Source organism: Hylobates moloch, unplaced genomic scaffold, assembly GCF_009828535.3.
Source record: "Hylobates moloch isolate HMO894 unplaced genomic scaffold, HMol_V3 SCAFFOLD_4, whole genome shotgun sequence".
Taxonomy (NCBI): Eukaryota; Metazoa; Chordata; class Mammalia; order Primates; family Hylobatidae; genus Hylobates; species Hylobates moloch.
The window spans coordinates 95,043,393-95,069,799 of NW_026652279.1; the positions used below are offsets into that span (position 1 = coordinate 95,043,393).

General features: G+C 42.7%; 1 protein-coding gene across 2 annotated transcripts in view; it reads right to left on the minus strand.

The window, feature by feature from the left end:
• ATP8A2 (ATPase phospholipid transporting 8A2) overlaps positions 1 to 26,407 on the minus strand; it is a 713,978-nt gene that overhangs the window by 269,915 nt on the left and 417,656 nt on the right. For both annotated transcript variants that reach the window (XM_032150616.2, XM_032150617.2), the window contains exon 26: positions 3,372 to 3,555. In XM_032150616.2, coding sequence (XP_032006507.1) covers positions 3,372 to 3,555 — 184 coding nt within the window. The remainder of the gene's footprint in view (positions 1 to 3,371; positions 3,556 to 26,407) is intronic.

The following is a 26,407-nucleotide window of genomic DNA, read 5'->3' on the forward strand; positions in this document are numbered from 1 at the left end:
CACTAAAGAAAGGACCCCATCCTAGGCGGAGTTGCAGCTCAGCGTGTCCTTCCAGGAGGTGAGGGGAAGGCACGGGGCTCACCACGCACTTGGAATCTAAATCGTCGCCTCGAAGCGGCAGAAGTAGGTGCCCATGGAAAAATAAAATTCCCCATAAAGGCTCATTAAGGATTCCAAAGGGGAATGGGAAATCATAAAATAACTAGCTAAACAAATAAAAAAGAAGTTTGTATTTGACCGGGACCCCCTGATGTTAAACTTCAATGGGCAGAGCAAACATCTGCTTGAGTCATCCCGAATGCCTCAACTTGAGCGCTACAGTGATTTGTTTTCAGGAAAAAAAATGTATATTCTAAATCAAAATGCTGTCTTCATGAGATCGTTCTGAAAACATTAGGAGAGCAGGGGGCAGGAATGATTCTCCTGGAGGAGAATGGAAAGCCGAGGGCTAGGGGAGCACCATGACGCAGCGACGGCAGCGAGGTTGCTCAGGACAAGGCAGCTGAGAAAGGACGGCGCTTGGTCTCAGGCTGCCCATGTGCATAAAAGCACGAGGCAAGCAGGGGAGAAATAGAACCAGAGCTTTGCCCGCTTCATAACTTTCCCAAGGTAAGTCTTTGAGCTAAAATTTTTTTCTTTCTGAGTATAATAACCCTGAGGGTACTTCCTCCGAAGCGTAATAAAAAAAATGCATCCACATTAAAATGAACAGATAAAGCCCAAGGTGATAAACAACCAGAGATTTTTATGATTTCAAGAGTAGCAAAGAAACTCATCAAGCTGTGGCTTTTCTGGCATGGTGATTAAGGTAGAGGCAGCATGTTGGTTGGTGGAAAGGGTGTGAGGTTAGCAGGAACCTGGAATCAGCAATAGGACCATGGACAGGAGAAATGAGGGTGCACAGACACATGTGGGCTGCGTCAGTTCCTTTGGCAGAGGTGACTATGATGCTGGAGGGGCAAGAAAACCCCCAATGGCGTTTTAAAGCCTTGCTCCCTGCTCCACCCTTCTTTGACACTTTTAATTTGAAGAGAGCAATTGCTCTGGATAACACATCCTATTCGTATGTAGTTTCAATAAAGCAGGCCATGGGATCTCCCTTCCCAAGACATTTTAAAGAAAAAGACAGACAAATATTTGCCTGGAACTCCTAGGAAACCTCTTAAGATCCCTTCCAGCCATATGATGTTATAACTCAAGTATTTAATAATGCCGGGGTGTATAACATCTATAGTTGCTGACAGACTACAGGAAGTGCAAGTCCCACAGGCCTCAAAGCATTTGACTCAGGAAAGTAAACAGGCAGGTGTGTGTGGGGCCGGCCCCCAAGTTCACACTCAGGTCCGTTGTTTTCTGACCCCAAGATGCTTGCTTGCTTGGACCTGATGTAAGTCACCTGATACGAAGGAACCCCAGTTTTCCCACCTATAAAGTCAAGATTCCTTCTCTTACCTACTTCAGAAATTGTCTTGAGGATTTATCTGAAATCAGCAAAGGAAGAAGATTGATTGCATGCACTTTTCAGAGCCAGGAGGATTTTGTAATTCCTCCCTGCATCTGCAGAACTGTGAGCTGAGAAGAAACCTGAGAGGTGATCTAACACAGAGCCCCCGCTTTGGGGAGGTGGAGCCCCAGAACTGCAAAGGACTGGCCTGAAGCCCGGGGGCTATAGGAAGCTTGTTCACATTTTATATGCAGCCCCTGATTTCAGCTTGAAGGGGTGTATAGGCATTTTTCCTTGTGTTCATGTGATTAAGGTGAATACCTTCAAACACCTCAACACCGTAGAAACACAAGGGAATTCCTGCTACCCGGCCGATGAGCAGGCATCTATTCATGATGTATCGCAATCTGGAGACAGAGGGACATGCCCTGCATTCACTGTGATGTCTAGGTTTTCTGGATGATCCAGCAGGCCAAATCATCTAGATATGTAACCGCCCAAGGGGTTCACCTTGCCTGCTGCCTAGACAGAGCCAATTCATCAAGACAGAAGAACTGCAATAGAGAAAGAGTAATTCATGCAGAGCCGGCTGTGAGGGAGACTGGAGTTTTATTATTACTCAAATCAGTCTCCCCAAGCATTCGGGGAGCAGAGTTTTTAAGGATAACCTGGTGGGTGGGGGTAGCCAGTGAGCCAGGAATGTTGATTAGTCAGAGAAGAAATCATAGGGAGTCAAAGCTGTCTTCTTGAGCTCAGTCAGTTCCTGGGTGCTGGGAGCCACAAGATTAGATGAGCCAGTTTATTGATCTGAGTGGTGCCAGCTGATCCATCAAGTGCAGGGTCTGCAAAATATCTCAAGCACTGATCTTAGGAGCAGTTTAAGAGGGTCAGAATCTTGTAGCCTCCAGCTCCATGACTCCTAAGCCATATTTCAAATCTTGTGGCTAATGTTAGTCTAGTCCCCAGGCAAGGAGGTCTGCTTTGGGAAAGGGCTGTTACTGTCTTTATTTAAACTATAAACTATAAACTGAGTTTCTCTCAAAGTTAGTTCAGCTTACGCCCAGGAATGAACAAGGACAGCTCGGAGGTTAGAAGCAAGATGGAGTCGGTTAAATTAGATCTCTTCCACTGTCTCAGTCATAATTTTGCAAAGATGGTCTCAGATATGCACCCTACGGGGTTAGGAAATTGGCTATGTTCCTTCACCTTTGGGCTGTCATTACGGAGTGGACCCTTCTTTCATCCTCAGGCCACCAGTGCAGTACAGCACATCAGGAGCCCTGGCATGCGAGGCTTGGATCAGAGAGGAATGGACTGAACTTGGCCTAACTGCAGGAGGCTGTTTGCTACTGACCATGCGGTCATTATGGCCCAAACCCAGCTCATGCTCTCAGCAATTCACCTCACAGGGGTGGTCCTGGGCAGCACCCCTGTCATAACTACAGAGAAGGCGACAGCTATAAATCACTGCTTGTCCCTGACGTTAAGCGCCTACCCAGGGGGTGTCCCAGCACCTTTGGGAGGAGTGAGACCGGAACGGGATTATAGAGAAAGGCTGTCATGAGCACAGCTGTGGTTCAGCAGGCGATGCAGCAGGAAAAGCAATGCAGCAGATGCAGAAGCTGAGGGTGAGAGGTTATTATAAGATCAGAGACCTATCTGCCAGGAGCAGCAACTTGCCTGGATCACAGAGCAGTTTGGCCAACCCCATAGCTGGCCAAAGAAATCCAACCAGCAGGACAGGGCCTCCAAACTGCACAAGATCACAACTACACAGAAATCCAAATATCCCCTGGGTTTCATCTAGACAGCAACCTCAAGAGGGGTGGCAGAGGTTTGGGGCTGCACTGAAGGTTAAACGCCAGGTCCTCATGCCCAGCTATCATCTCTCAACAGGATGGGGCAGCTGGACGCCCAAGCTGCTGACCTGTGCGATGGCGTAATCCGAGTTGTTGGTGGCCTGCATGCCTTCATTCCCACTGATTCCCACACCCACGTGGGCTGTCTGGATCATCCCGACATCGTTGGCGCCGTCTCCGATGGCGAGGGTGATGGCCTTCACCCGCTTCTTCACCACATCTACTATCTCAGACTTCTGCAGAGGAGACACTCTGTGAGAAAAGAGAGGGAAATCAGAACTATGCACGTCTTTCCAGAGGAAACAGCTGTAATCTACATTCCGCTGCATTAAAAGGACAGTTACTGGACGATCTCCAAATTCAATACATACATTTTATGCTCATGTGCAAAGAAGCTTTCAGAAAACAGTAGCTTGTGGCTTTCAAGTATTTGCCAACTTCTCAGATGAAATATACAACAGAAAACTAACTTAAAACACAGGCTATTTGTAATCACTCTGCTCAGTGGGAGGCATCTGCACAAACTCCTCGGGGGTATGTGTGCCCTGCTGAATGATAAAGGAAGTCAGTCTAGTTACAGCGGTCTTCGGAAATGTCTTTCCAATAAATCAGAAAACGAGCACAGACCTCCTTTTGCTTTACGGTACATCATATACAACCTAGGGCTGGCAAGGGAATTTTCTGTAAAATCTGCTTTTACAGAAGGGAAAGGAAATTGGCAGGGCATGAGAAAGTGCAGAAAGAAGGCTGGGGTAAGAGGAAAGAAAAAAGACTTCTCTACATCCACCCCAGAAAAGCAAGCTGTGTTTGAAGGGCAGCCAAGGCAGAGGATCTAGGATGGGAGTCAGGGAGTGGAAGTCTCCCCTTGCTGGGCCGTGCAGAAGCACAGCCCTAAAGGGGGAGAGAAGATCAGCCCCTGCATAGGAAGGGTTCTTTCCACAAGGAATCCAAGATGGCGGCCAAGCTTTCCTAAGTCCTCAAGTTGTCTGGGAAGAGGAGCCAGTATAAATCTGCAGGGTGTAAAGCAGAGGGGTATTCATGAAAATGAAGTGCTTATTCAGAGTGTAGACCAGAAAACACAGCAACATCAAGCAAAGACTAGCATCTCAGGACTGAGTGACTCTACATTCTGAATTGGTAAGCTGACGCTTGATTTGGGGAATTTACAGGTAAGCTCTCGGATCACTTAAACAGCACTTGCCCGCACCCCCCCAGCCCGCCACCACATACACAGAATAAACACAAAGTAAAAGATTTTTCTGGATTTCCCAGAGGTCTACTGGCCACACCCACATATGGACTTCACGCATCAGCTAGAATGGAGACTCAAAGATTTGCCCAGTAAGGGCCAGGCGTGGTGGCTCACACCTGTAATCGCAGCACTTTGGGAGGCCGAGGTGGGCGGATCACAAAGTCAGGAGATTGAGACCATCCTGGCTAACACGGTGAAAACCTGTCCCTACTAAAAATACAAAAAAAATTAGCCGGGCCTGGTGGCAGGCACCTGTAGTCCCAGCTACTCAGGAGGCTGAGGCGGGAGAATGGTGTGAACCCTGGAGGCGGAGCTTGCAGTGAGCCAAGATTGCGCCACTGCACTCCAGCCTTGGCGACAGAGCCAGACTCCGCCTCAAAAAAAAAAAGATTTGCCCAGTAAGAACTTCAACGGCTCCTAGATGGTCTCTACCCACAAAGATACCTGTTCCAAACAGAAAACTGAAGTGCTACCTGGCATCTCATTCTACCAACTTGAGAAAGAAATGCATTTGGTGAGACAGCAAACTGAATGTAGAACCATGTAAAAAGCCTTTGCTCAGTGACAAAGATAAAAATTAGAAAGTTAGAAAAACATAACGAAAGGACTTTAGGAGCTGGGTTGCACAATCTGATATCCCTTTTAGCATTTCCACAAGGGTTTGCAATGGCAGCAATTCGATGCTTCCTGGAGTAGGTGCAACCACTGCAAATTATTATTACTTTTTTGTTGTTACTGAGCATACTTAAGAGTACTAACTCTGTCATTTGGGGCTAAACAGGAAAAGTCTAACTTCTCTTGCAAATATTTGGAAGGCTGAAATATAAAAACAGCTATCACATCCTTCCTCCCAAAGCTCTGTTGCTGCTTGCTAAATATTCTCAGGTTCTTCAACCATTATGTAATAGGCATGCTTCAGAACTTAAAAAATATATAAAATATATACTTGGTTAGCTCCAAGTATAATCTTTTAGACAATCGAGAGCAGAATAGAACAGAATCACCATCTCCCTGGTAGCAGATGCCAGATTCACTTTAATGTGGCCTAAAAGAAAGTTACTTGAGCTTTACCACTGCTCAGTGGCCTCCAGTCAACGCCACATAAGCAATTTTAACATGAAGGGATATTAAGCTGTATCTACTCCCTCCTGGTTTGTGCAACTGCTACTTAAAGCCAAGGGCTGATCTTTTTGGCAGAGGCAGTCCACAACTGTAACTGGCTACACAAAAGTGATTTCCCATTTTGTTTTGAAACTCCACAGAACCACAGATCAAATATGGTTGGAGAAAACAACCTGGGAGCCACAGTTAAAGGCCCGAGTATGACCTTTTCCTGTGCACCACACATTAACCATTTAAGCAGGGAAAGGAAGTCCATGAGCCCCTGCTTTTCATGAGTGGGACTGGGAAAATGAGAACCAGCCACCTCATGGGATGGTTGTGATGTGTTAATGTGAAACCACTGTGTTGACTAGCAAGTATAAAACAATTGCATCTCATACTCCACCTAGCATAGGATTATGTGAAACATCTTAACTGTTGGAAAAACAAAACAAGACTGGACACTTCTGAGAACTGCCTGCCATCAGACTTGTGTCTCCCAACTGGGTGTGCAGGTGCCCTGGGGATGCTGCAGCAGAAGTTTTTTTAATTTTTGAGGGAAATACAGCAATGTCTCTCAGGTAACAGTGCAAAATACTAGCTGGAAGTAGCTCACAGTTTCAACAATAAATCACACTGCATCCCTTTTCAAGATATGTCTTTGTGAAGCTGAGCTCTCGTGGTGGTGATGATAAAAAGCAAATGCCTTGTGAAAATGAATGTGGAATAGGAAATGAGCAAGGCAGCAGCTATGCTTACCCTAAAGTTCGAGAAGTCATGCAGCACTCAACAGGCAAACAGGCATATCACCACATGCCATTGTCAACAGTAATGATTATTTAATGATGGAGGAAATAAGGATTATTTCTTTCAATGTATGTCTTTCAATGACATTATTGTTTCAAATGTCTGCTAAGTTGTTGGGTCATAAATATTTCTTAAATTATTTGACTTTACCTACTTAATAATTAGAAACTTAAGTTTTCCTTTTGGTCTAAGGGCTGTGCAAAGAAATTGCTGAGACACTGAGGACATAGTGGATGATCCAGAGTCTGGATTCTTATGATTGCATTAATCACTCTTTAATTAAAATCATTCACTCACTGAGGTGGAACCTCACTAAGGAGGCTATCACTTAATCTGCAACTCCTCTTATGCATCCATGAAAGTATCACCAGAGAGCGTAAAACAGGAACTTAAACAGGACTCAGCAGGCCTAAGGCTGCAACTCCTCCTTAAGTCTATATGTCATCCAAGTGATCAAGAAAGCTAGCCTATTCATCAGCAAATTCGAGGTGGTCTGGAGAGAAAGGAAGCCCACAGGCAGAAGCCTTGGCCATTTCACACTGCAGGGGTTGGAAAATCTCAGGAGTGGAACAGGAAAGGACCTAAACAGATCCGGGTTTTCTTTGAGTTTAAAGTTGTTGGTTTTCTATTAGGGAGGTTAGCGATAGGCCAACCAATGGGAAATGAGGAGCAAGTCAAATAGACTCACTGGGCTTGCCACTCTGGGATTTGGATCTCAAGTAAGTCAAGTCAGGATTCCAATGGCTTAAAGTACAATCTATGAACATCCAATAGCTGCCTTTCCCAAAATGCAAAAATAAGGAGAAAACCTGACCAGGGTATATAAAGCAAGTCATACGGCAGTATTTTAGGAGCATGAAATTCTCATCAAGGATTTATTATGTCCTCAGCTGTAATACCTTGAGAAAACATAGCTCTAGCACACACTAGGGGTTCAAAACAGATGTCCAACAGCTAATTTCTACAGAAATGAAGAGGCACCACTCCGCTTTAGCCATATGTAGTATTTTAGTATACCAAGTTGCCAGGAAGCACAAGCCGGCTCTTTCTTAATCTTAACTTGTGACCTGGAATCACATGCCACACTTAATAAGTATTCCCAACATATAATAATTCAACCCATAAAATAAAAACTCCAGACCACAGCTGAGCCAAGCTAGGTGCTTGGGGCACTTCTTTAATCCTATTCTGGTGTATTATGAATAGAAATATAAACCAGAAGCATTCAGTTGACTGGAGAAGTATTCTATCTGCTTTTTTGGATAATATAATAGATTCTAAAATGAAAAATAAGTTTTTCTTTTGAGACTTACAAAAATCAGTTCCTGGAGTATCTCATTTTGTGGGACACATGTCCCTGAAATTTAAAAACTAGCTCTCTAAGTTATTTCAAATATAACACTTTAGTGAAACCTTGGGTAACTGCTTTTATAGAACTAATGATCATACACTAATTTATCTGATATACATAAACCCTGCACTCAGAGTTTCTGATTCTGATTTTGCAATATCATCTGCGCAAACCTAAGCAGATTCTTTACCTCCTCCGATCTTACCTGCCCGGTTATCAAAGAGGGGCTGGATCTCAATTGTAGATTTGTACACTGAGCTCACTTGAGCCAGAGGGTTTACAAGGAACTCTACCCAGGAACCCCCTAGAGACCCAAAACACTTATTAATTAACCAGACTCACAAAATTCTTTCACTATCTGGATTTGAAAACATCTTTATTACATATAGCAGTCCTTATGACTAAAAGGAAGTTTGAAAACCACTGTCCTAGATCAATGAGTTTCCAACTTTAAGTGAGCATCAGAATCACCCAGAGGGATTGTCAAGTACAGCCTCTGATCAGAAAGTCTGGGCTGGGCCTGTGAATGTGCATTTCTAACAAGCTCCCAGCTGCTGCCGCTGCTGCTTGTCTCTGGACCATACTCAGGTCACCAGCACTGGCCTAGACAATACCACGAGTTCTTTCTAGTAAAAATTTTTTCTAGCAAAAATGTTTTCTAGCTAAGCTTGAATTTCCATAGCATAAGATACATACAAAATTTCCATAGTGACAGTTAACAATTACAAGAAACACTGAATCTTATCCCCTTTCTTAAAGTTTTGCATATGTAGGTTTTTCTTCTTTGCTTTTAAACAGAAACCCAGAAAGTATACATTTTGTTGGTACTTCATTAAAAATATTCTTTTAATCTGAGTGTCTCAAATAAGAAGGTGGTAGGGGCAAAAACTAACTGAAATACAACATACAAGACTTCATAAGTTGTTTTTCATAATGACACAGAAACCAACTTATCAATACCAAGCCTAAAATGCATAATATTTAACTATAAAATAAAGTGCTCCAATATATCAGAAGATTTCATTTGGAAAAGTGTTCATTTTCCTGTTGAAGATACTATCCTATGAAAAGGATTTTCTTATTAAAATAGTTATTTAAATAAAATACAACATCTTCTTTTTCACGGCAGTCAGTCAAAAACTTTAGTACCTTTAAAAATCTCATAGCTTAAGTAGACAGATATACAAACACTTGATATTTGAGTCTAAAACCTAAAATTAATTAACCAATCCTATTTATTAAATGCCTCCATGGCTGACCACATCCCTTCTGTCCACTGGGTTCTTTCTTCAGTTGCGTTTAGTACATTTGTGCAGGACGCAACCCAGGTGTCCAGGCCTTCTGGACAGTCGTTCCCTTCTGGAGCATCTGTGCTCGGACCCAAGCTGTACGGATCCCTCAAAACTTAATCTCATGGGCTAGATTTTGGTGTATTTCATTGTAGCCCTAAATTCTAAAAGTAGATAATTTGGGCAGCTTGGAATGGCCACTGGAGCACAGTGGCAGATGTAGAATTTGGGGTTGGGAGGGCAGTAGTGGGAAAGGATAGTGGCGGGAATGGGGGTGCATTCAGGCAAGCCCAATAGGTACCTGTGGGTTAGCTTATCTAGAGGCACGAAGAAAGAAAATTTCAACTCAATCACTCAATAGTTCTAAGGTAGATGTAAGTGCTCCCTCACTATAAAAACTTACACATGGCGAGGAGCTGTAACTAAGGAAGCTGCAAGACAGTGTGCCTTAGAGAGACACAACAACTAAGGAAAGGTGAGAGCAGTTCAGTTTTTATTTCAAAGAATGTAGTGTTTGACCAAGAGGCAGCCTCACAAGGGTTGGGTCTAAGGTAGGACGCAGTTTGAAAAGCAAGGTGAGTGCTAACAGAGAAAAGAACAATCCATGAGCGAATGGGTTTCAGAGTGACTACGTGCATCTCATTGTTCAATGAGCCACATGCACAGACTTTCAGGGATGAGCGTTTCTAGCTTTGGTTGCTTTTGCAGCAAAAAATTCTGGAAATTCTATGCCGATATTTCCTCTAGATATGAAGGTGTTATGGAGCCCCTCCCATGGAAGCATTTCTCGGAATCCTTAAACATTTCAAAACCACATCTGAATATAAAAGAGGGGATTTCCTACAAAATGCCATGTGACTTGAGTTACCATTCTTTCCCTAACGCCATCAGCTGCATCATGAAAGAGCAGGCAGGTGACATAAAAGTTTCAAGAACTGGCCCCAAATTATTTAATCAGCACACTTCTTTCCGTAAAGTATTCAATGTAATTGGTTATATCCATCCTGGGGGAATATGTTTTTCTCTCTAACCTTCACGAGGACAGAGATGACATCTTTCATTCCTTTACTATCCCTCCCTTTCCTCACCCTTCTCCAAATGTCTAATTTAAGATTTGTACAGCAGACATTCAATAAATGGTGACTAAATACCAAAATCATGATTCCAAGACTAGTTACATCTCCACCCATAATTAAGTGTAATAGAAAAAATACAGTTCTATTTAAACAAAACTATCTTAACTTCCATATAAACAACAGACCTAGGAACATGCTATTAGTGTGCAATTCTGAAAGCCTACTCACAGATGGAGAGGATGAAAGGAATACATAAATGACGGGCCACCTCTGTGAGATCTAAATTTGTCACTCATGGAAAGCAGATAAAAACATCCTACTTGTCCTGTGATTCAAGAGACAGATATCGTTTGCAAACTTCCTGACCAACACGCTAGTGGTCTTCATTCTATTTTCTACAAATACCCTTAAAAATATTCTAGGCCTTCTAGGACAGCCTTTTTTTTTTTTTTTTTTTTTTTTTTTTTATGGAGACTCACTCCATCACCCAGGCTGGAGTGCAATGGAACGATCTTGGCTCACTGCAACCTCCGCCTCCCAGGTTCAAGCAATTCTCTTGCCTCAGCCTCCCAAGTAGCTGGGATTACATGCATGCACCTCCACACCCACCTAATTTTTTTCTTTTGTATTTTTCATAGAGACAGGGTTTTGCCATGTTGGCCAGCCTGGTCTTGAACTTCTGCCCTCAGGTGATCCACCTGCCTCGACCTCGCAAAGTGCTGAGATTCCAGGCATGAGCCACCACACCCAGTCTTGTGACTCTTTTAATGACACATGGCTGACAACAATCTTTGTCCTTACAAAGGGCTCTCCTGGGAAAAGCTAACACCTAAGCTTAGTTTTTTTTCCTGGCCTCTTTAGATCATAATGCTTCGACTATTATAAGCTCACCCCCAGCCCCTGTATAACACCTCACAAAAGCACTTTGAGGGCTTAATAAATACCAGCTTACCAAACGTTTACAAGTAGTCTTGGGGCTGCTGCATGATGCAAATCATCCAAACAAATTATTTATATTTAATAAATAATATATAAGGTGTATATATATACCTTACCATGTGTGTGTATATATATACTGTACTAATATATATTATATTTTATATACATATACTTTTTTTTGAGACAGGATCTCTTTATGTTGCCCGTGCTGGTCTTGAACTCCTGGTCTCAAGCGATCCTCCTGCCTCAGCCTCCCAAGCAGCTGAGGCCACAGGTGTGCATCACTTTGCCCAGCTTAGCTCAACCACCTATTTGCTCTTTGTGCAATGATTTAAGCCGAGAATCAGATTCTACCACAATAGAATGCCTCTGTAATATCTTTGCACTACAAATGACTATTTAACACAGTGCCCAGTAGAATAAGGATTTAACTTACTGACTGACTAATATGACAAACGTGTATCTCATTATTGGTGATAAAACATGCATGACATAATGACGAACCCTGATGCTATCCAGCCACTCTTGAGAAATACAGGTCAACATGCTCCAGGATTTGTTGAACAAGTAATGTAAGAGCCCAGATGTACCGACGGTATTATTTTGATATGGCTGAAACATGTATGTTTTGATAACATCCACCATATTTTGGCAATACCAGGCATAGGTCCTTTCCTTTCAGTGACACTGCAATTGAATAGGTGCTAAGGTCACAACACCAGGAGTCTCTGCAAAGGAGAGGGGAGAGGCAGGCAGCTGTGCAAGATCTTGCTTTTTATCTTAGTGCTGCAATTCCATGGTAATTTTAGGAATTTAACACATATATTTGAGCATATATTAAATTGTGGAAAGCTTGAAATTTCCACAGCATTGTATAAGTACAAAAATTATTTAACATGGTATAAGTATCATTTTTCAAAAATACTCAGGTTAAATGTTTCCATATTCCAAAAGAGATTCTTTATAACTCAACTTTCAAAAACAGAATTTGAGCTCTTCTTCACACTCCACAAATAAAGAGAGAGCTTTTAGAAAATATTATGTATGTTAATATGCTACTGCAAAAATACATTAACATTTACTAATAATTTCCTTGTTGTGTAAAGGGTTCATTTAACTCATTTTCAATATTTAATAATGATAGGAAGTTTAATTTTAATTATTTCAGTGTTATATACACCTCCCAACATATACACATAAAATATAGTCTTGGCTCTTCTACAAATCCTTTTAAAAGAGCTTGAAAAAAATCTTGCTAGTGTCTTAAAGTGTACTGCACCTCTTATGTTGGATGTAAGTCCTTAAATATGAAGAATTTTAAGACTAGCTATTCTATTTACCTGAAGATACCTTTATATGGCATCTAAATTCTGATTTCAGGCTCTAATCATGTCCTTGAAAACCAAAAATTTTTAAAGAGAAGAAGCCGTAATAATTGATTTAGACATGAGGCATATATATGGCCATCTCTCTCTACATATATTTTACTGATCTTAATTACTACATGATGACTTGTGACTGCTTCAACATCCTATAAGCATCGTCTTCTTTGAAACAGGAGTTACAGATCAGCCATCCTACAGTTGTTAGTGGTGAGGGCAACTTGATATTCTTTATTAACTGAACAAAACCCTTAAAACTCGATCCTGTGCTCGAGCCGTAAATGCTGCCTCTGCAGCTGAGACTTGCAGAGGGGCTCTCAGAAAAACAGGAGGACACCCTGTCTGCTCAAGATCGATTTACTCCACAACTGAGAAAGGGCTCACTTTGAAATAAGGATACTTTGCTTGGGGGTTCAGAATTTATGCATCAGTACTTGAGTCTGTGACAATTTTATCGCATGTCCACAAAAACAGAACAATTAAAGTGGCATTCTGACAGGAGTCTAGCTTCTGAAAACCTGACATCTCTACTAAATGATGTGGAATGTATTAAGATCTGGGCAAGCGCATTTTATGTAAAAGTTGAATGGGTTGTATGTTGTGAATTATATATAGTTTTATAGTCACTGAAATCAACCAGTTATAGTCTGTCTCTTCCTGTACTAGACTGAAAAGAATGGAGCAGTCTAGGAAGGCTGGGATTTAAATAAAAGATATTAGATCCTTCTGTTCCCAGGCTGAAACAGGGATTAGAATAACACATCTAAATACCTTAATGTTTTTAGCACAAAAAGCATTAATTTGATACTCTGCTTCCTTGAAATGCTTTATTAAGGCCCCCAAGACCCTCTCAGGAGGGTCTGGCTTCCTCAAAGTTAACATACATGTATTGTTCCCTACTGCAAATTTTACTAGTATTTCAAAACAGTGTGCCTGACCTCTGCTGTGGGGAAGGTGGGAATAGGAATCAGAACTGAGAGGAAAGCTGAGAAGTGTTTGAGTTTTAGTTTTGACATTTCAGAGCAAACTTGTGACTCCTGCAGGACCAGGCATCATGAGCTCATGCACAGCTGAAAATTAATGACAATGGAGATGTTTAATATACTGGATGGTTTTAATCAGGTCTGCCCTTCACCCATCACCTGTGCACAGAACAGAAGGTCATCTGATTACCAATCCCATATCTGCACACAAACTGTAACTTCCTGCACTCTGGAAATAGTGGGTAGGCTATCCAGTTCTGACCTTCACCTCAGTCCTAATCCAAGCAATTAAGAGACCCCAGAGCCACAGGGACAGCAATGGCCAACACCATGTGTGCTTCACACTCAGGCAGGTAGTTTGCAGATTAATACCTCTCTCTCCCTCTTTCTATCTCTCTCTCTCCCCCCTTCCTCCCTTCCTTTCTTTCTCTCTCTCTTTCTTTCTTAATTTGGAAGTGGAATTTCTTGGGTGGGAAAGGAGGTAATTTACACAAAGCTCTTTCTTCCAAGTAGCATACACACCTCCTAAAACCTAAAGACTGTTTAACAAGCCACTTATTCTAGATCTCAATAGCGGGAAATAATACTGCTTTTCTTTTTCATGATTATATGGGTAAAACTGTTTTAAAAAAAACGGGAGTGGCATTCTACCATTCCAAAAATGGTACATGAAAACGACTTCTAGTGATTCTATATGTCTGCTAATGTCCTGGGGAATGGCAGAGAAAAGACGGACAAACGGATTTCAGATAGATGTGGTGGTGGTGGCAGGTGGATGAATATAGGTACAATGGTCAAACACATGGGGGCCTGCCTATAGACAGGACATGAGCCCCAAGACATTGTGTATCCATAGAAGAAACACATTTTTATAGCTAATTATAATAGTAGTTGACATAATCTAATGTAAAGGTTATTTTGCAACTTGTTTTTCTAATTGATTAATACCATCATAATAGCACTTCCTTGGACAAAGTCTGATCTGAAATGTGGTTGGCTATGTGCTTCTGTCTCCATAATTAGGCTACGAGGTACTTGGTGTTAGGGACTTGTTTCATTCATCTTTAGACCTTTAGCATCATACACAATAGGTAACAAACAAATATTTGTTGAATTGCCCATGTTTTTGCAATGGTTTTTTGGACTTAAAACACAGCTCTTTTTTCTTTCTCCTCCTCAATTGTTTCCATTTCATGTTCGAGGACACACTTATCATATGAAATGAGTAATGATCATCTTGTAGTTTTTGATCAAAAGAGGTGAAAGATTAAGGCTATGAGTTTATTACATCCCCTGTTCAGAGAAGCCAAATCCTAACTTTTGACTCTACCTGGTAGCTATTCAGTATAGAGCAAATTAACACGAGGACAGCCGTGTTTATCAGGTTACCTCATTTTGGAGGTTAACAGTGGCAACCTAAACATCAAGTATGGCATTGTGGTGGCTTCATGGGTGGGGTCAATACTGCCAACACCTGCCTCACTCACCTGGGCTGGAAGCTGCAGCATGGAGCCAGCAGGACCCTGTGCCTTCAGAGCAGAGCTAGTCACTGAGCTCAGAAAGGAGATAAAGGCCAGAGTGAACCAGACACACAACCGCCTGGATTGGGGGGGTACAAAGCGGGAGTTGAGAATGAAGAAAGTTCCAGCCATGAAACTTGAGAAATGAGGGGTTTGGGGGTCAGGAACACATATAACAGGGGCTCTCAGCTGACTGAGAAAAGGGTTTTACTTCTCATGCTGTAAAGGTCTTGAAATATCATGCCTGTGCCTTACAATTACACTCACTTCTCAGCCGAATATGGGAGTCATCAACCCAACTGCGACTGAGTGTGACAGAGAGGTTAAGGCAGTGGAGTAGCAAGCAGCCTGGCAGAGAACACCCTCTCTTCTAAGCGTGCGTGCACGCGCGCGCACACACACACACACACACACACATAGTATATCGTTACATTGAACTGGCACGTGGATAGAATTTAAAGTAGTGACAACTTTGGTGTTGTAATCTTTTCCCCAAACCATGTAACAAAATGACCTGCCATCCACTTAGATGAGAGTGACTCAGCTTCCAGGGCACAGTGGCAAGTGCATGCTAGGTCTTGGGGCTCTGGTGATAGAAAGGTGAGGAAAGCACGCGTGTGTCCACTGGAGCCACAGGGAGCGATGCTTTTTCTTTTTCTCCTATGGCCATCCTCTCACATGGCACAAGGTCCAGACCAGATTCTGTGACCAATGGTCCGAGGTGATAAAAACCAACATGTGAGGAAAAGCCTTTATGATCCTGTGGGCTACTTGGAAAATTCCACCCTCCTCCAGCACCCCATCCCCTGGAGAGTAGGTGTATTGTCTCCCCTAGAGGTTTAGTGTATGCTGTGGGGAAGGAGAAAAGAACTCAGGCGATGGCAATTAACAAATTAACGAGGGGGAAGGGTGGGGAACGAACGCGCTGAGCGAGCAGGATTCACGGGATGAGATGCACAGGGGCTCCCTGCCTCTTCTTAACCAGACGGACCCCCTCCCTTGTCCTCTTTTTCCTCCTCTGTGAAGAGACCAACGAGGAGGATTTCTAATGTGCCTTAAGCCAAAGCCTATGCTTTTAAGTTGAAAACAAAAATAAGGGATTCAGTAATGATAATGATAGGGGCAGCAGCAAGTGCTGATTTGGCACATACCATTTGATCATCAGTAACTGGGCTAAGTGCTTTCCATGCACTGGCTGCTTTAATCCTAAGCACAACTCTGCAAAATTGGTGCTGTTATTCTCTCCATTTTACAGGTGAGAAAACCCAGCTCAGAAAGATTGACAGAGTGTGCCAGAAGTCACAACCTAACAAGTGGCCAAGACAAGACTAAACACAAGCAAGTGTCTTCTTGCTCCAGGCTCCACACCCTCACCCACTCTATTACATTCTTTGATTTCTTCAAAACACACATCTGGAAGCTTTCACATAGTTCTGCTGAGCAACTGGGCCGTGGGTGGGAGACAGAACACAGGTACCACAGCTTCCACTCCCAACACAGTAAGAATCCAGCAGAGGAGCCACGACCACACCACTTCACTCCAGCCTGGACGACAGAGCAAGACAACTGTCTCAGAAAAAAAAGAATCCAACGGTTACCTAATCCTCCAATTCACAGTTTTCTGCTTATAATATGAGGACACCGCCATTGCCATCTGCTTCACAAGATAACCATGAAAACTGAATAAATGATAAAGATGGATGAAAGGTGAAAAAACCTATCCTGGCTGCTACCTGGAGTAGGTGCCGCTGCTGCATGCTATCCTGGAGCACCATCCCCTCGCCTCTGTGAGGACACCATCCAGGCTGAGAGCTAGTGCTGGCTGGGAGTGCCCTTCCCCTCTCAGCTCCTGGCTTTAAGGCCTCTCAAGGTCTTCAGGACAGAGGTGGGAAGAGAAACAAGAAAAGAAGAAAGTCTTGGCTGACCTGTCCCTGTTTGAATTTATCTCTCTTCCCTTCAAGTCCACTGTCTACGTGTCAAATTCTGTATGGTTTTTTTTTCTTTTTTTTTGAGACAGAGTCTTGCACTGTCATCTGGGGTTGGAGTGCAGTGGTGTGATCTCGGCTGCCTGCAATCTCCGCCTCCCAGGTTCAAGCAATTCTCCTACCTCAGCCTACCAAGTAGCTGGGATTATACGCGCCCACCACCACGCCCAGCTAATTTTTTCGTATTTTTAGTAGAGATGGGGTTTCATCATGTTGGCCAGGCTGGTCTCAAACTCCTGACCTCATGATTTGCCCACCTCAGCCTCTCAAAGTGCTGGGATTACAGGCATGGGCCACCGTGCTTGGCCTGGGGTTTCTTTATATATCAACCTATTATATTATATTACATATTCACACTAAAATTATCACTCACTGAATATAAATAACACAAATAAGATTGTAAGTTCCTACAGGGAAAAGATTATGTCTTCATTTTTAAACTGCCCCTACATCCAACAGAACGCTTTGCACACAATGGCTACCGCCAATTTTGCCTATGTGAATCAGATTGCAGCAATAATGGGAACAGTTTTGATAAGCAGTATGAGGGCCACAGGACACAGGCGGGTTTGGAGATGGAATGAATCAGGAATGAAGAAGGAACTTTGGCAGGGTCAGTACACCTCCCTTTCTGTAGCTTTGTCCCTGGGTGAAGCTGGGAGCTACAGTGGAGAGGGCCTGCCTCTGGAGGTGGAATTGTGATAGTACCATCATTTGTCTTGATTGATTAGAACTGTACATTTAGCTCAACCTGACCTGATGCCCTAAAACAGTATCAGCTGTTCACAAGAATACATTACAAATATACGAATATGTGCAACTGTCACAAACATTGTCTCCTCAAGCAATGTCCAACACAGCAAAGTGATTCTTTTCCATTCATGTGCTGGAAGTAGTTTTTCCTCTTACTCTTATCTCCAACAACAACAAAAGGCCCAAAAAACAAATCAGCAAATAATCCAATCAAGGTGCAATTAGTATAAGTGGAAGTCTAGAAACAGTTTTTCATTAAGAAAATTGACAGAAATTGACATAAAATAAATTTTGAAAAAGCCTATGTAAAATAACACCAGACAATTAACAAGTGAAAAACAGAACCATCCACTCCAACAGAAGACCATTTTTCTTAGCCTAAAATCCTAATTTATATAATTATTCTCTACCATAATAATCTGTCTTTTGCTATATTAAAAAACAGAAGTACTTTATCTCTGAAATGATTCTTAAATATTATAAAAATTAAATTAAAAATGGGATTTGTTGCTTTATATTTGACTAGAACAATTTCTTAAAATGAGCTAACACCACTCTGTTTTTTGACATCAGATAATTCTCCAAGATTCTCTTAGTTACATGGGGCTATATTTGCGCTATAAACTTCTAACTAGAGTTCTTCTAAATTGAAGGTATTAATTTCCAGTCAAAGGAAAATGTTTCAACATTATTGAAAAGAGAGTTTTGACTGGCTTCCAAGAAGCTATTTGTAACTCATATCAGTAAAACCTCAAAAAAAAAAAAATCACATACTTTTTTTTCCATCTAAAATGTTTAAAAGGTGAAGTTTTCCTAAAATGCAAACAGAAAGCCATTCCTTCCTGTAACGACAGCTGCTAAGTCTGGGCAGCCGGCATAGTGACATGCCTGCTCTGTTCAGGGCCAGGGCCAGGGCCAGTTTGTTCTTTGTCAGTTTTCTTTGTACATTTTAGGATTCTTTATCAGCATGTAATGAAGCTCAGGTCATTAGCAGAACAAAGAAAAATATATTAAACAACCCAGCTATGCAGATGGCAACAAACTAGTCAACCCACATAAATACACCAGGCAATTAAGGGAGATGTGCAGAGATAGCCTATGGCCTCCAAGGCGTTACGCAGTGATAAGGCAGGGCTATCCATCTTGACTGAGCAAACGGTATCTGCAGTGCCTAACGGCTCATTAAGTCACACAGACACTAAGTCACACAGACACCATGCTAAGTGCAAGGGCTGCAATTTCTTTGAAAGTCCTTCAGTGAATGAAGGAGAGGAAAAGCATACATGGATGTTGGCTTAATACACTTTAACAGTAATTAGGAAATAGCCATTTTCTATTTCTTCCAGATGCTATGTTAGTGACAGAAACAGACTTTTCCTTAACTCTGGGGGCTGCGTTTTGACACAAGTGGTGTTTGTCTTTTGGGTGCACCCCAAGCACTCAGGATACTGAGACCCTTCCACAATCAGGGAGCAACACATGGCTCTCACGTGGCTGCCAGTTCCAAAGACAAAATATCTCCAAAAGAGAAGCTGGGAAGGACATCATTGAGCTGAGGAGCCATCCCTCCAGGTTGAGGATAATTTTCCCTCTGTGATCTCCCTGCAATACCAGCACCATGTTTGCTGTTTTCCCAGCATAGCCCTGGTGGTGTTCATCTCAATAGCTGGCATGGAGCTGGCACTCAGAGAGTATTTGTGGACTGACCTACCGCACTAGAATGAGATTCTCAAATTTGCAGCTATGCATTGCTGTACTCTGTAGAAAGGCAAACAGAGGACTGTATGCAACAAAGCGAGAGGAAGCCAATAACCACACAAGCCAGAGCGTCTGGCCAACATTCACATGAGTCAGCACTGAGCTGGGGGCTGGAAATAAGCTAGAAATGGCTTTATAAAGGATTGTGGGTCGAGCCAAAGGGCGGCTGTGGGACCACACCCTGTAAGTGTTAGCGCTTGGTTTGTGAGCTCCCACTTCCCGGATTCCCCTGCCACTTTTGCTCATACAGTGTTCTTGGACACACTGTTGGCCACCAGGCTACCCTTTCTCTGATCAGCAGCGCCCCATGCCCATTCCTCCACTCTGCCCTGTCTGTCCCTCCTCTTGGCACAAGAGCTTAAGGGCCCAGCTTGCTGAAGGAGACTGAGGGAGGGCACAAAGACCCCACAGCAGCCAGCGCTGGTGGTGCCCCCCAGTACTCCACACTCCAAGAGGGGAGAGATGACCTATTTATAAATCACCCCAGTAAAAACTGCTATCACACGTAGCTCAAAGACACACTAGAGGGTGGTGAGGAAAGATAAGGAGGAGAGTTAGAAAGAAAAATCAGAGGAGACTTGCCATGAGCTAGTTCTAAGACCATGGATAGAGATGCTGAACCAAAACCAGCCAAAAAGAATCTGAGGTGGAGGAAACACTTTGAACAGAGTTTGGCAACAACAAAGTAGACTAATATTACATAATGCTGATGTGTGGGCAAACAAGCACTGGCCAGGATTTAGGGGCTGCATTGAGCTATGCTTGCACTGCCACTGCACTCCAGCCTGGGCAACATAGTGAGACCCTGTCTCTAAACACAAAACAAAACAAAAAACCATGCAGTCAGCATATGTCCATTCTTCCAGAACAATACATTTTACATCTACTGCACTCTCAAGGGCCTGCTGATGAACAATAAGCTAGTGACTGTGCCTATGACCTTGTCTATTTATCCATTTACTTTCTTAAGATAAATTTCTTTTTTTTTAGAGTCTCACTCTGTCGCCCAGGCTGGAGTGCAAGAGTATGATCTCGGCTCACTGCAACCTTTTCCCGGGTTCAAGCAATTCTCCTGCCTCAGTCCCCTAAGTAGCTAGGACTACAGGGGCATGCCACCACTCCTGGCTAATTTTTGTATTTGTAGTAGAGATGGGGTTTCACCATGTTGGCCAGGCTGGTCTTGAACTCCTGACCTCAAGTGATCCACCTGCCTCAGCCTCCCAAAGTGTTGGGACTACAGGCGTGAGCCACTGCGCCTGGCCTCTTAGGATAAATTTCTTAGGATAAATAACCAAGCTGCCTATTTAGAAGTTATGCACATGTAAAATTTGTATTCAGATTGCCTTTATGTAGGATTGCACCAATATATATGCCAATTGGTACTCTCTTGCCTTGGCCCCCCAAAGTGCTGGGATTATAGGCATGAGCCTGAACCACTGCGCCTGGCCCTCACTACCTATTGTTGAATGAAGAAAGCAAATTACAACAGTACATGTAACAGTAGCATCCAATTTTAGACACATACGAGATGTATACATACATATACCTGCAGCAATAAAACTTCAGGAGAAAATTATTTAGAAAGTGGTTATCTCTGATTTGGGTGTATTATTCTTTCATTTTATTTTTTCTGCTTATATTATTAATATAGATTACTTTTGTAAAGAAAAAGAAAATAAGTTATTAAAAGCAGTGTAAATACAATTCAGGCCAGGCTTAATCCCAGCACTGTGGGAGGCCAAACTCCTGGGCTTAGGTGGGCGGACTGCTTGAGCCCAAAAGTTCAAGACCAGCCTGGGCAACATAGCAAGACCTTGTCTCTACAGAAAATTTTAAAATTAGCCAGTCATGACAATCACACCTGTAGTCCCAGCTACTCAGGAGGCTGAGGCAGGAAGATCGCTTGAATCCAGGAGTTGGAGGCTGTAGTGAGCCATGACTGTGCTCGGGTGATAGAGTGAGACCCTGTCTCTTAAAAGAAAAAAAAAAAATCATAAAATAAAATAAATAAATAATAAATACATTTCAAGGTTTCACCCAATTTTAAAGCTTTACAATCCTTGCCTAAAATGTAGCCATTTCAGTGATGCTACATTACAGGATATTTCCGTCATAACTTTCCAAGTACAAGGTATTTGAAGAAGTCCTAGAAAACAAGATGTTGCCATTTCTTTGCACTGCGCCTTTACCCTTCTGGTAGGCACTGCAGCCAAGCTGCTTATTACAGTCTGGGGCCCTCAGGGCATCTGTTGACGAGGTTGAATTCAAAGTAAGCCAAGGTATGGGAGGTTGACTTAGTTACTTTCAAATAACCACAGAGAATCTCCTTGTAGGAGACTCAGGAAACCCACCAAATAAATCACGTTTGCACAATAAGCTAAATTTTATCAGGAAAATGGAGCCTTTGTCCACCAAAGACAGCAGTACTAGCTGTGAGCCCACGGGCGCCTTTGTCGTTGAGGCTCCCAAGCTCTCTGTGAGTGCTCTCATATACTGTGGTGCTTAAAACCTCCAAGATTGCAGCTCCCTGTTGGACCCTGGACAGAGAACAACACAATCTCAGGCTTTAAACATGGCTATGTTGTCACTAGGAATACTTAATGAACTGTACGTGTAATTCCAAAAAGATTTCTATTTTTTTCCCCAAGCAACTCTTTCAAAATAGAAGTTTTGTACACATCGAGCAGAAGACTTTTCTTTGCAAGCTTTTTGATGCCTATGTGCTCGTATAAACTCGATGCCAAAACTACACATATGAGGTACCCGCCGACAGGGCCCCCAGGCTCCCCACACTTCCTCCCTATTACTCGAACACACTCATTTCTAGAATCCCATCACGTGGTGGGGAGAAGGGCCCTGCTGAACTGAAAGTATCTACGGTGCTCCCAAAGCTGGGCTGAAACCACCGGCCTTCGGAATGGGAGCCGGGCAGAGCAACATGGAAGCAGGTGGGAGTCAGAGTCGGGGGGATGGCTGTGGAGAGGGAGGCTGCTTCAGTGTGGGGGTGGGCACAGCGTATAGCCCGAAACTAGAGACAGATGAGAGTAACCAAGGAAGAGGGAGCACTAGCAGAGAGAAACTGCCCAGTTAGGGCCCATGTTCCTGGCTTTGGTCACTCTACACACAGGTGTGTACTATTTTATTTGGTCTCCTGAAAAGTCTAGCGACTACTCTGAGAAATGCAGCCTGCTCTGCCTGGGTCAGGAGCTGCTGTCTGGACACTGGCCTGTCTTCCACACGAACTGGACCAGTGACCCTTCAGGGAGGACTTCACCAAAGTTCTCCTTACTGTGGCTTTAGAGGGACACAAATAAGTAAATAAATATTGAGACAATCAGATGATTTCTGAAGATGAACTTCGTTGTTTCATACACAAACAGGAGCTCACATACATGCAAATAATTCTCCTTCTTTGTTTTTTTGTTTTGTTTCGTTTTGTTTTTTAGAGATGTGGTCTTGCTATGTTGCCCAGGCTGGACTCAAACTCCTGGGCTGAAGCAATCCCCCATCTCAGCCTCCTAAGTAGCCAGGACTAGTGGTACGTGCCACCATGCCTGGCCAAGTAATTATTTTAAAAACAAACTTAGATGTCAACAATTAGAAACTAAAGAGACAACGTGACAGTTATCATCAGTCATTCGTTCTACTCTATAGTGACCAGAATGTCCCATTTTAACTTCCTTTCCAGTTTTAAAGAAAATCGGAAGGAACACGAGTTGGCTGCTGCCTGTCTACACTGCAGCCTTGGTCTGCTCCTAAGGTAAAGCGGCCCCACTCTTTCTTAAATTCCTCCCATCCCCCTTGCCCCAGGAACAGCCTAAGCTCTGTAGCTGCTCACTCAAGGGGCTTCCTGACTGCCCCCACCTAGCACAGCCTCCTGCTCTGACATCGAAGTGACAATGCCTGCGTCATGATTCCCTGCTGCCTACACCCCCTCCTCACCCACATTCCCACTGCTCTGCTTTTCTCCAGACAAAATCTGCACCGCAAACTCCCTCGCATCTGGACTCCCCTCAGCTAACTTCAGCTCTATCCTGAAGACCACCTCCAGTGTCGCCTCCTTCCTGGCGGGGTCCTCTGATGCTTCTCCCATCTCTGTCAGGCCCTCCTTCCCCTCTGCCAGCTTCACTTGCCCCTCCTCCACTCTCTTCCCATCAGAATACTCAGCCCATGCCCAGAAATCACCATTTCCAGGCCTGTCTTCCTGGAAGGACTAATTCCTGCAAGGCAAAGATCTGTTCTCTTCAGCATCGGCAGTGCCTCCCAAATGCCTGGCCCACCTGCTGCCGATAGTTAGAAATGTGTCAACTCTTATTTCACGGAAGACAGAAAAACAACCTAAGGATCCACAATTTCATGTTAGTCAAAACTATTCTGCTATCTGCGATCTCAATTGCCATTATAATTTCACTGTCCTCTCACTACAAGCCATGGTGAAGATACACATTTCGCCTTTCAAACTTCATAGAAATGTCCACTGATTTTAATCTCCACATACTGTTATTGAAATGCCTACGTGTATATACATGGTGGTGATGGGGGGCACTCTTCACAAATACTAAAAACACTAAAATAAAAAAGAGAAAAAAACATTTTGAAAATGCTATAACCCAAACCAGAATAACTGCTAATACAAACAGGCCCCTTCCCAAATGTAAGTGGGTCACAAGTAATGGCTCACCTCAAAGTGGCCGCAGCAACACTGTTTACTCTCCATTTGGGGCTTAAAAGCATTTTAGTTGATGAACAGGCCCTGAAGCAGAAACATCTAAACCCATGCTAATGCCCAGCAGAGCAGTAACTTCTTTTGATTAATTTACCAGTACTGAAAGCACAAGAAAGAGATCAAACCGCGTTCTGCACTAAACAATTAAATAAGCAGCCATGCCTCCAGTATGGTGTGCGTCAGGATGAAAGCTGGATGGGGTCGAATGAAAAAGCAACAAATATCTTACATTGATTAATGCTTATACAATTTTTTTCCCCTTAAATGTCATAACATTTCATTCAATGCTCGAACCAAAGAGCTTATGTAACATTTAAAACAAAAAAAGAGTTCCAAAAGCCTAAGAAAATTCAGATGTGTCCTGAGGAGAAAAATCAGGTCATTCCAAACAGTTCTAAAGAACATTCAAAATACTTTGGCAGAACTGACCAATTTGCTGAAATATTTTCAACATGAAACGGCATAGGGGAAAAATCCTATCATCTCCTTTCATTGAAAAATATTTTTTCTGCTATGAGTGAAATTGTTCTTAATTTAAACTAGCCCATTCACAATGTCCAATACTATCTATACACACTGTTTTGGAAACCCAGAGCTTAAACAAATATGATGATACAAATATATCTCTACTTAGTAATTTTTTTCTCGAATTGGAATTTAAACCATACTGTGATTCCTAAATCAGAATGAACTACAAATATTAGTAGTTAACCCCTATAGATTTTCTGAATGATTGGCTGAATGAATTTTCTAAAAACCAATAAATGTCTTTGTAATAAAACAAAACGTATATACTTGTAGAAAAATATCTGAACAAAGCCAGCTAAAAACGTCAGCTTATTGGAAAGTCAAACCTGGTGCATTTTACATCCCTGAAGAACATTTCTTGGTAATTCGGTGTTATTTTAGTCAATGGGTTGGCATGTCTTTGGGCTACTCACTGCAACTCTGTCCTAATCTGTAAAATGGAGCTGATCCATACTTTGGGGGATTTTAAAGATTAAATGAAACTGTATCTATAAAGCACACATCCTGACATCCTGAAACTCTTCCCTAAACAAACCCCTCTCCATGCATTGTATCCCCAGGCGATGCTAAACCCCTTGCAGAGCTTTTGGTCTACTTAGCGCACCTCCACGTGTCTAACTCCTCCACCGTAACTGAGCTTACCTCCTCCACTCCAGCTCATACTGTTCTGTAAGAGTTATCAGGTGCTCATCGTCACTGGCCATCAGAGAAATGCAAATCAAAACCACAGTGAGATACCATCTCACACCAGTTAGAATAGCCATCATTAAAAAATCAGGAAACAACAGGTGCTGGAGAGGATGTGGAGAAATAGGAACACTTTTACACTGTTGGTGGGACTGTAAACTAGTTCAACCATTGTGGAAGTCAGTGTGGCGATTCCTCAGGGATCTAGAACTAGAAATACCATTTGACCCAGCCATCACATTACTGGGTATATACCCAAAGGACTATAAATCATGCTGCTATAAAGACACATGCACACGTATGTTTATTGCGGCACTATTCACAATAGCAAAGACTTGGACCCAACCCAAATGTCCAACAACGATAGACTGGATTAAGAAAATGTGGCACATATACACCATGGAATACTATGCAGCCATAAAAAACGATGAGTTCATGTCCTTTGTAGGGACATGGATGAAACTGGAAAACATCATTCTCAGTAAACTATCGCAAGGACAAAAAACCAAACACTGCATGTTCTCACTCATAGGTGAGAATTGAACAATGAGAACTCATGGACACAGGAAGGGGAACATCACACTCCGGGGACTGTTGTGGGGTTGGGGGAGGGGGGAGGGACAGCATTAGGAGATACACCTAATGCTAAATGACGAGTTAATGGGTGCAGGAAATCAACATGGCACATGGATGCATATGTAACAAACCTGCACATTGTGCACATGTACCCTAAAACCTAAAGTATAATTAAAAAAAAAAAAGAGTTATCAGGTATGTGGAAGACATGAAACAAACATGAATAAAAGGACCCACAGGATACCATTTGCTACATCTGCCAAACAGTTCGAATTGAAGCCCTTAATATTTTCAAACTCTTATGTGGAAAGACCACAAAAATTTGGAAATGGAACACTGCAAACTGACTTCTCTACTAACCTTCTCACAATACTTAAGAAGACATGAGCCC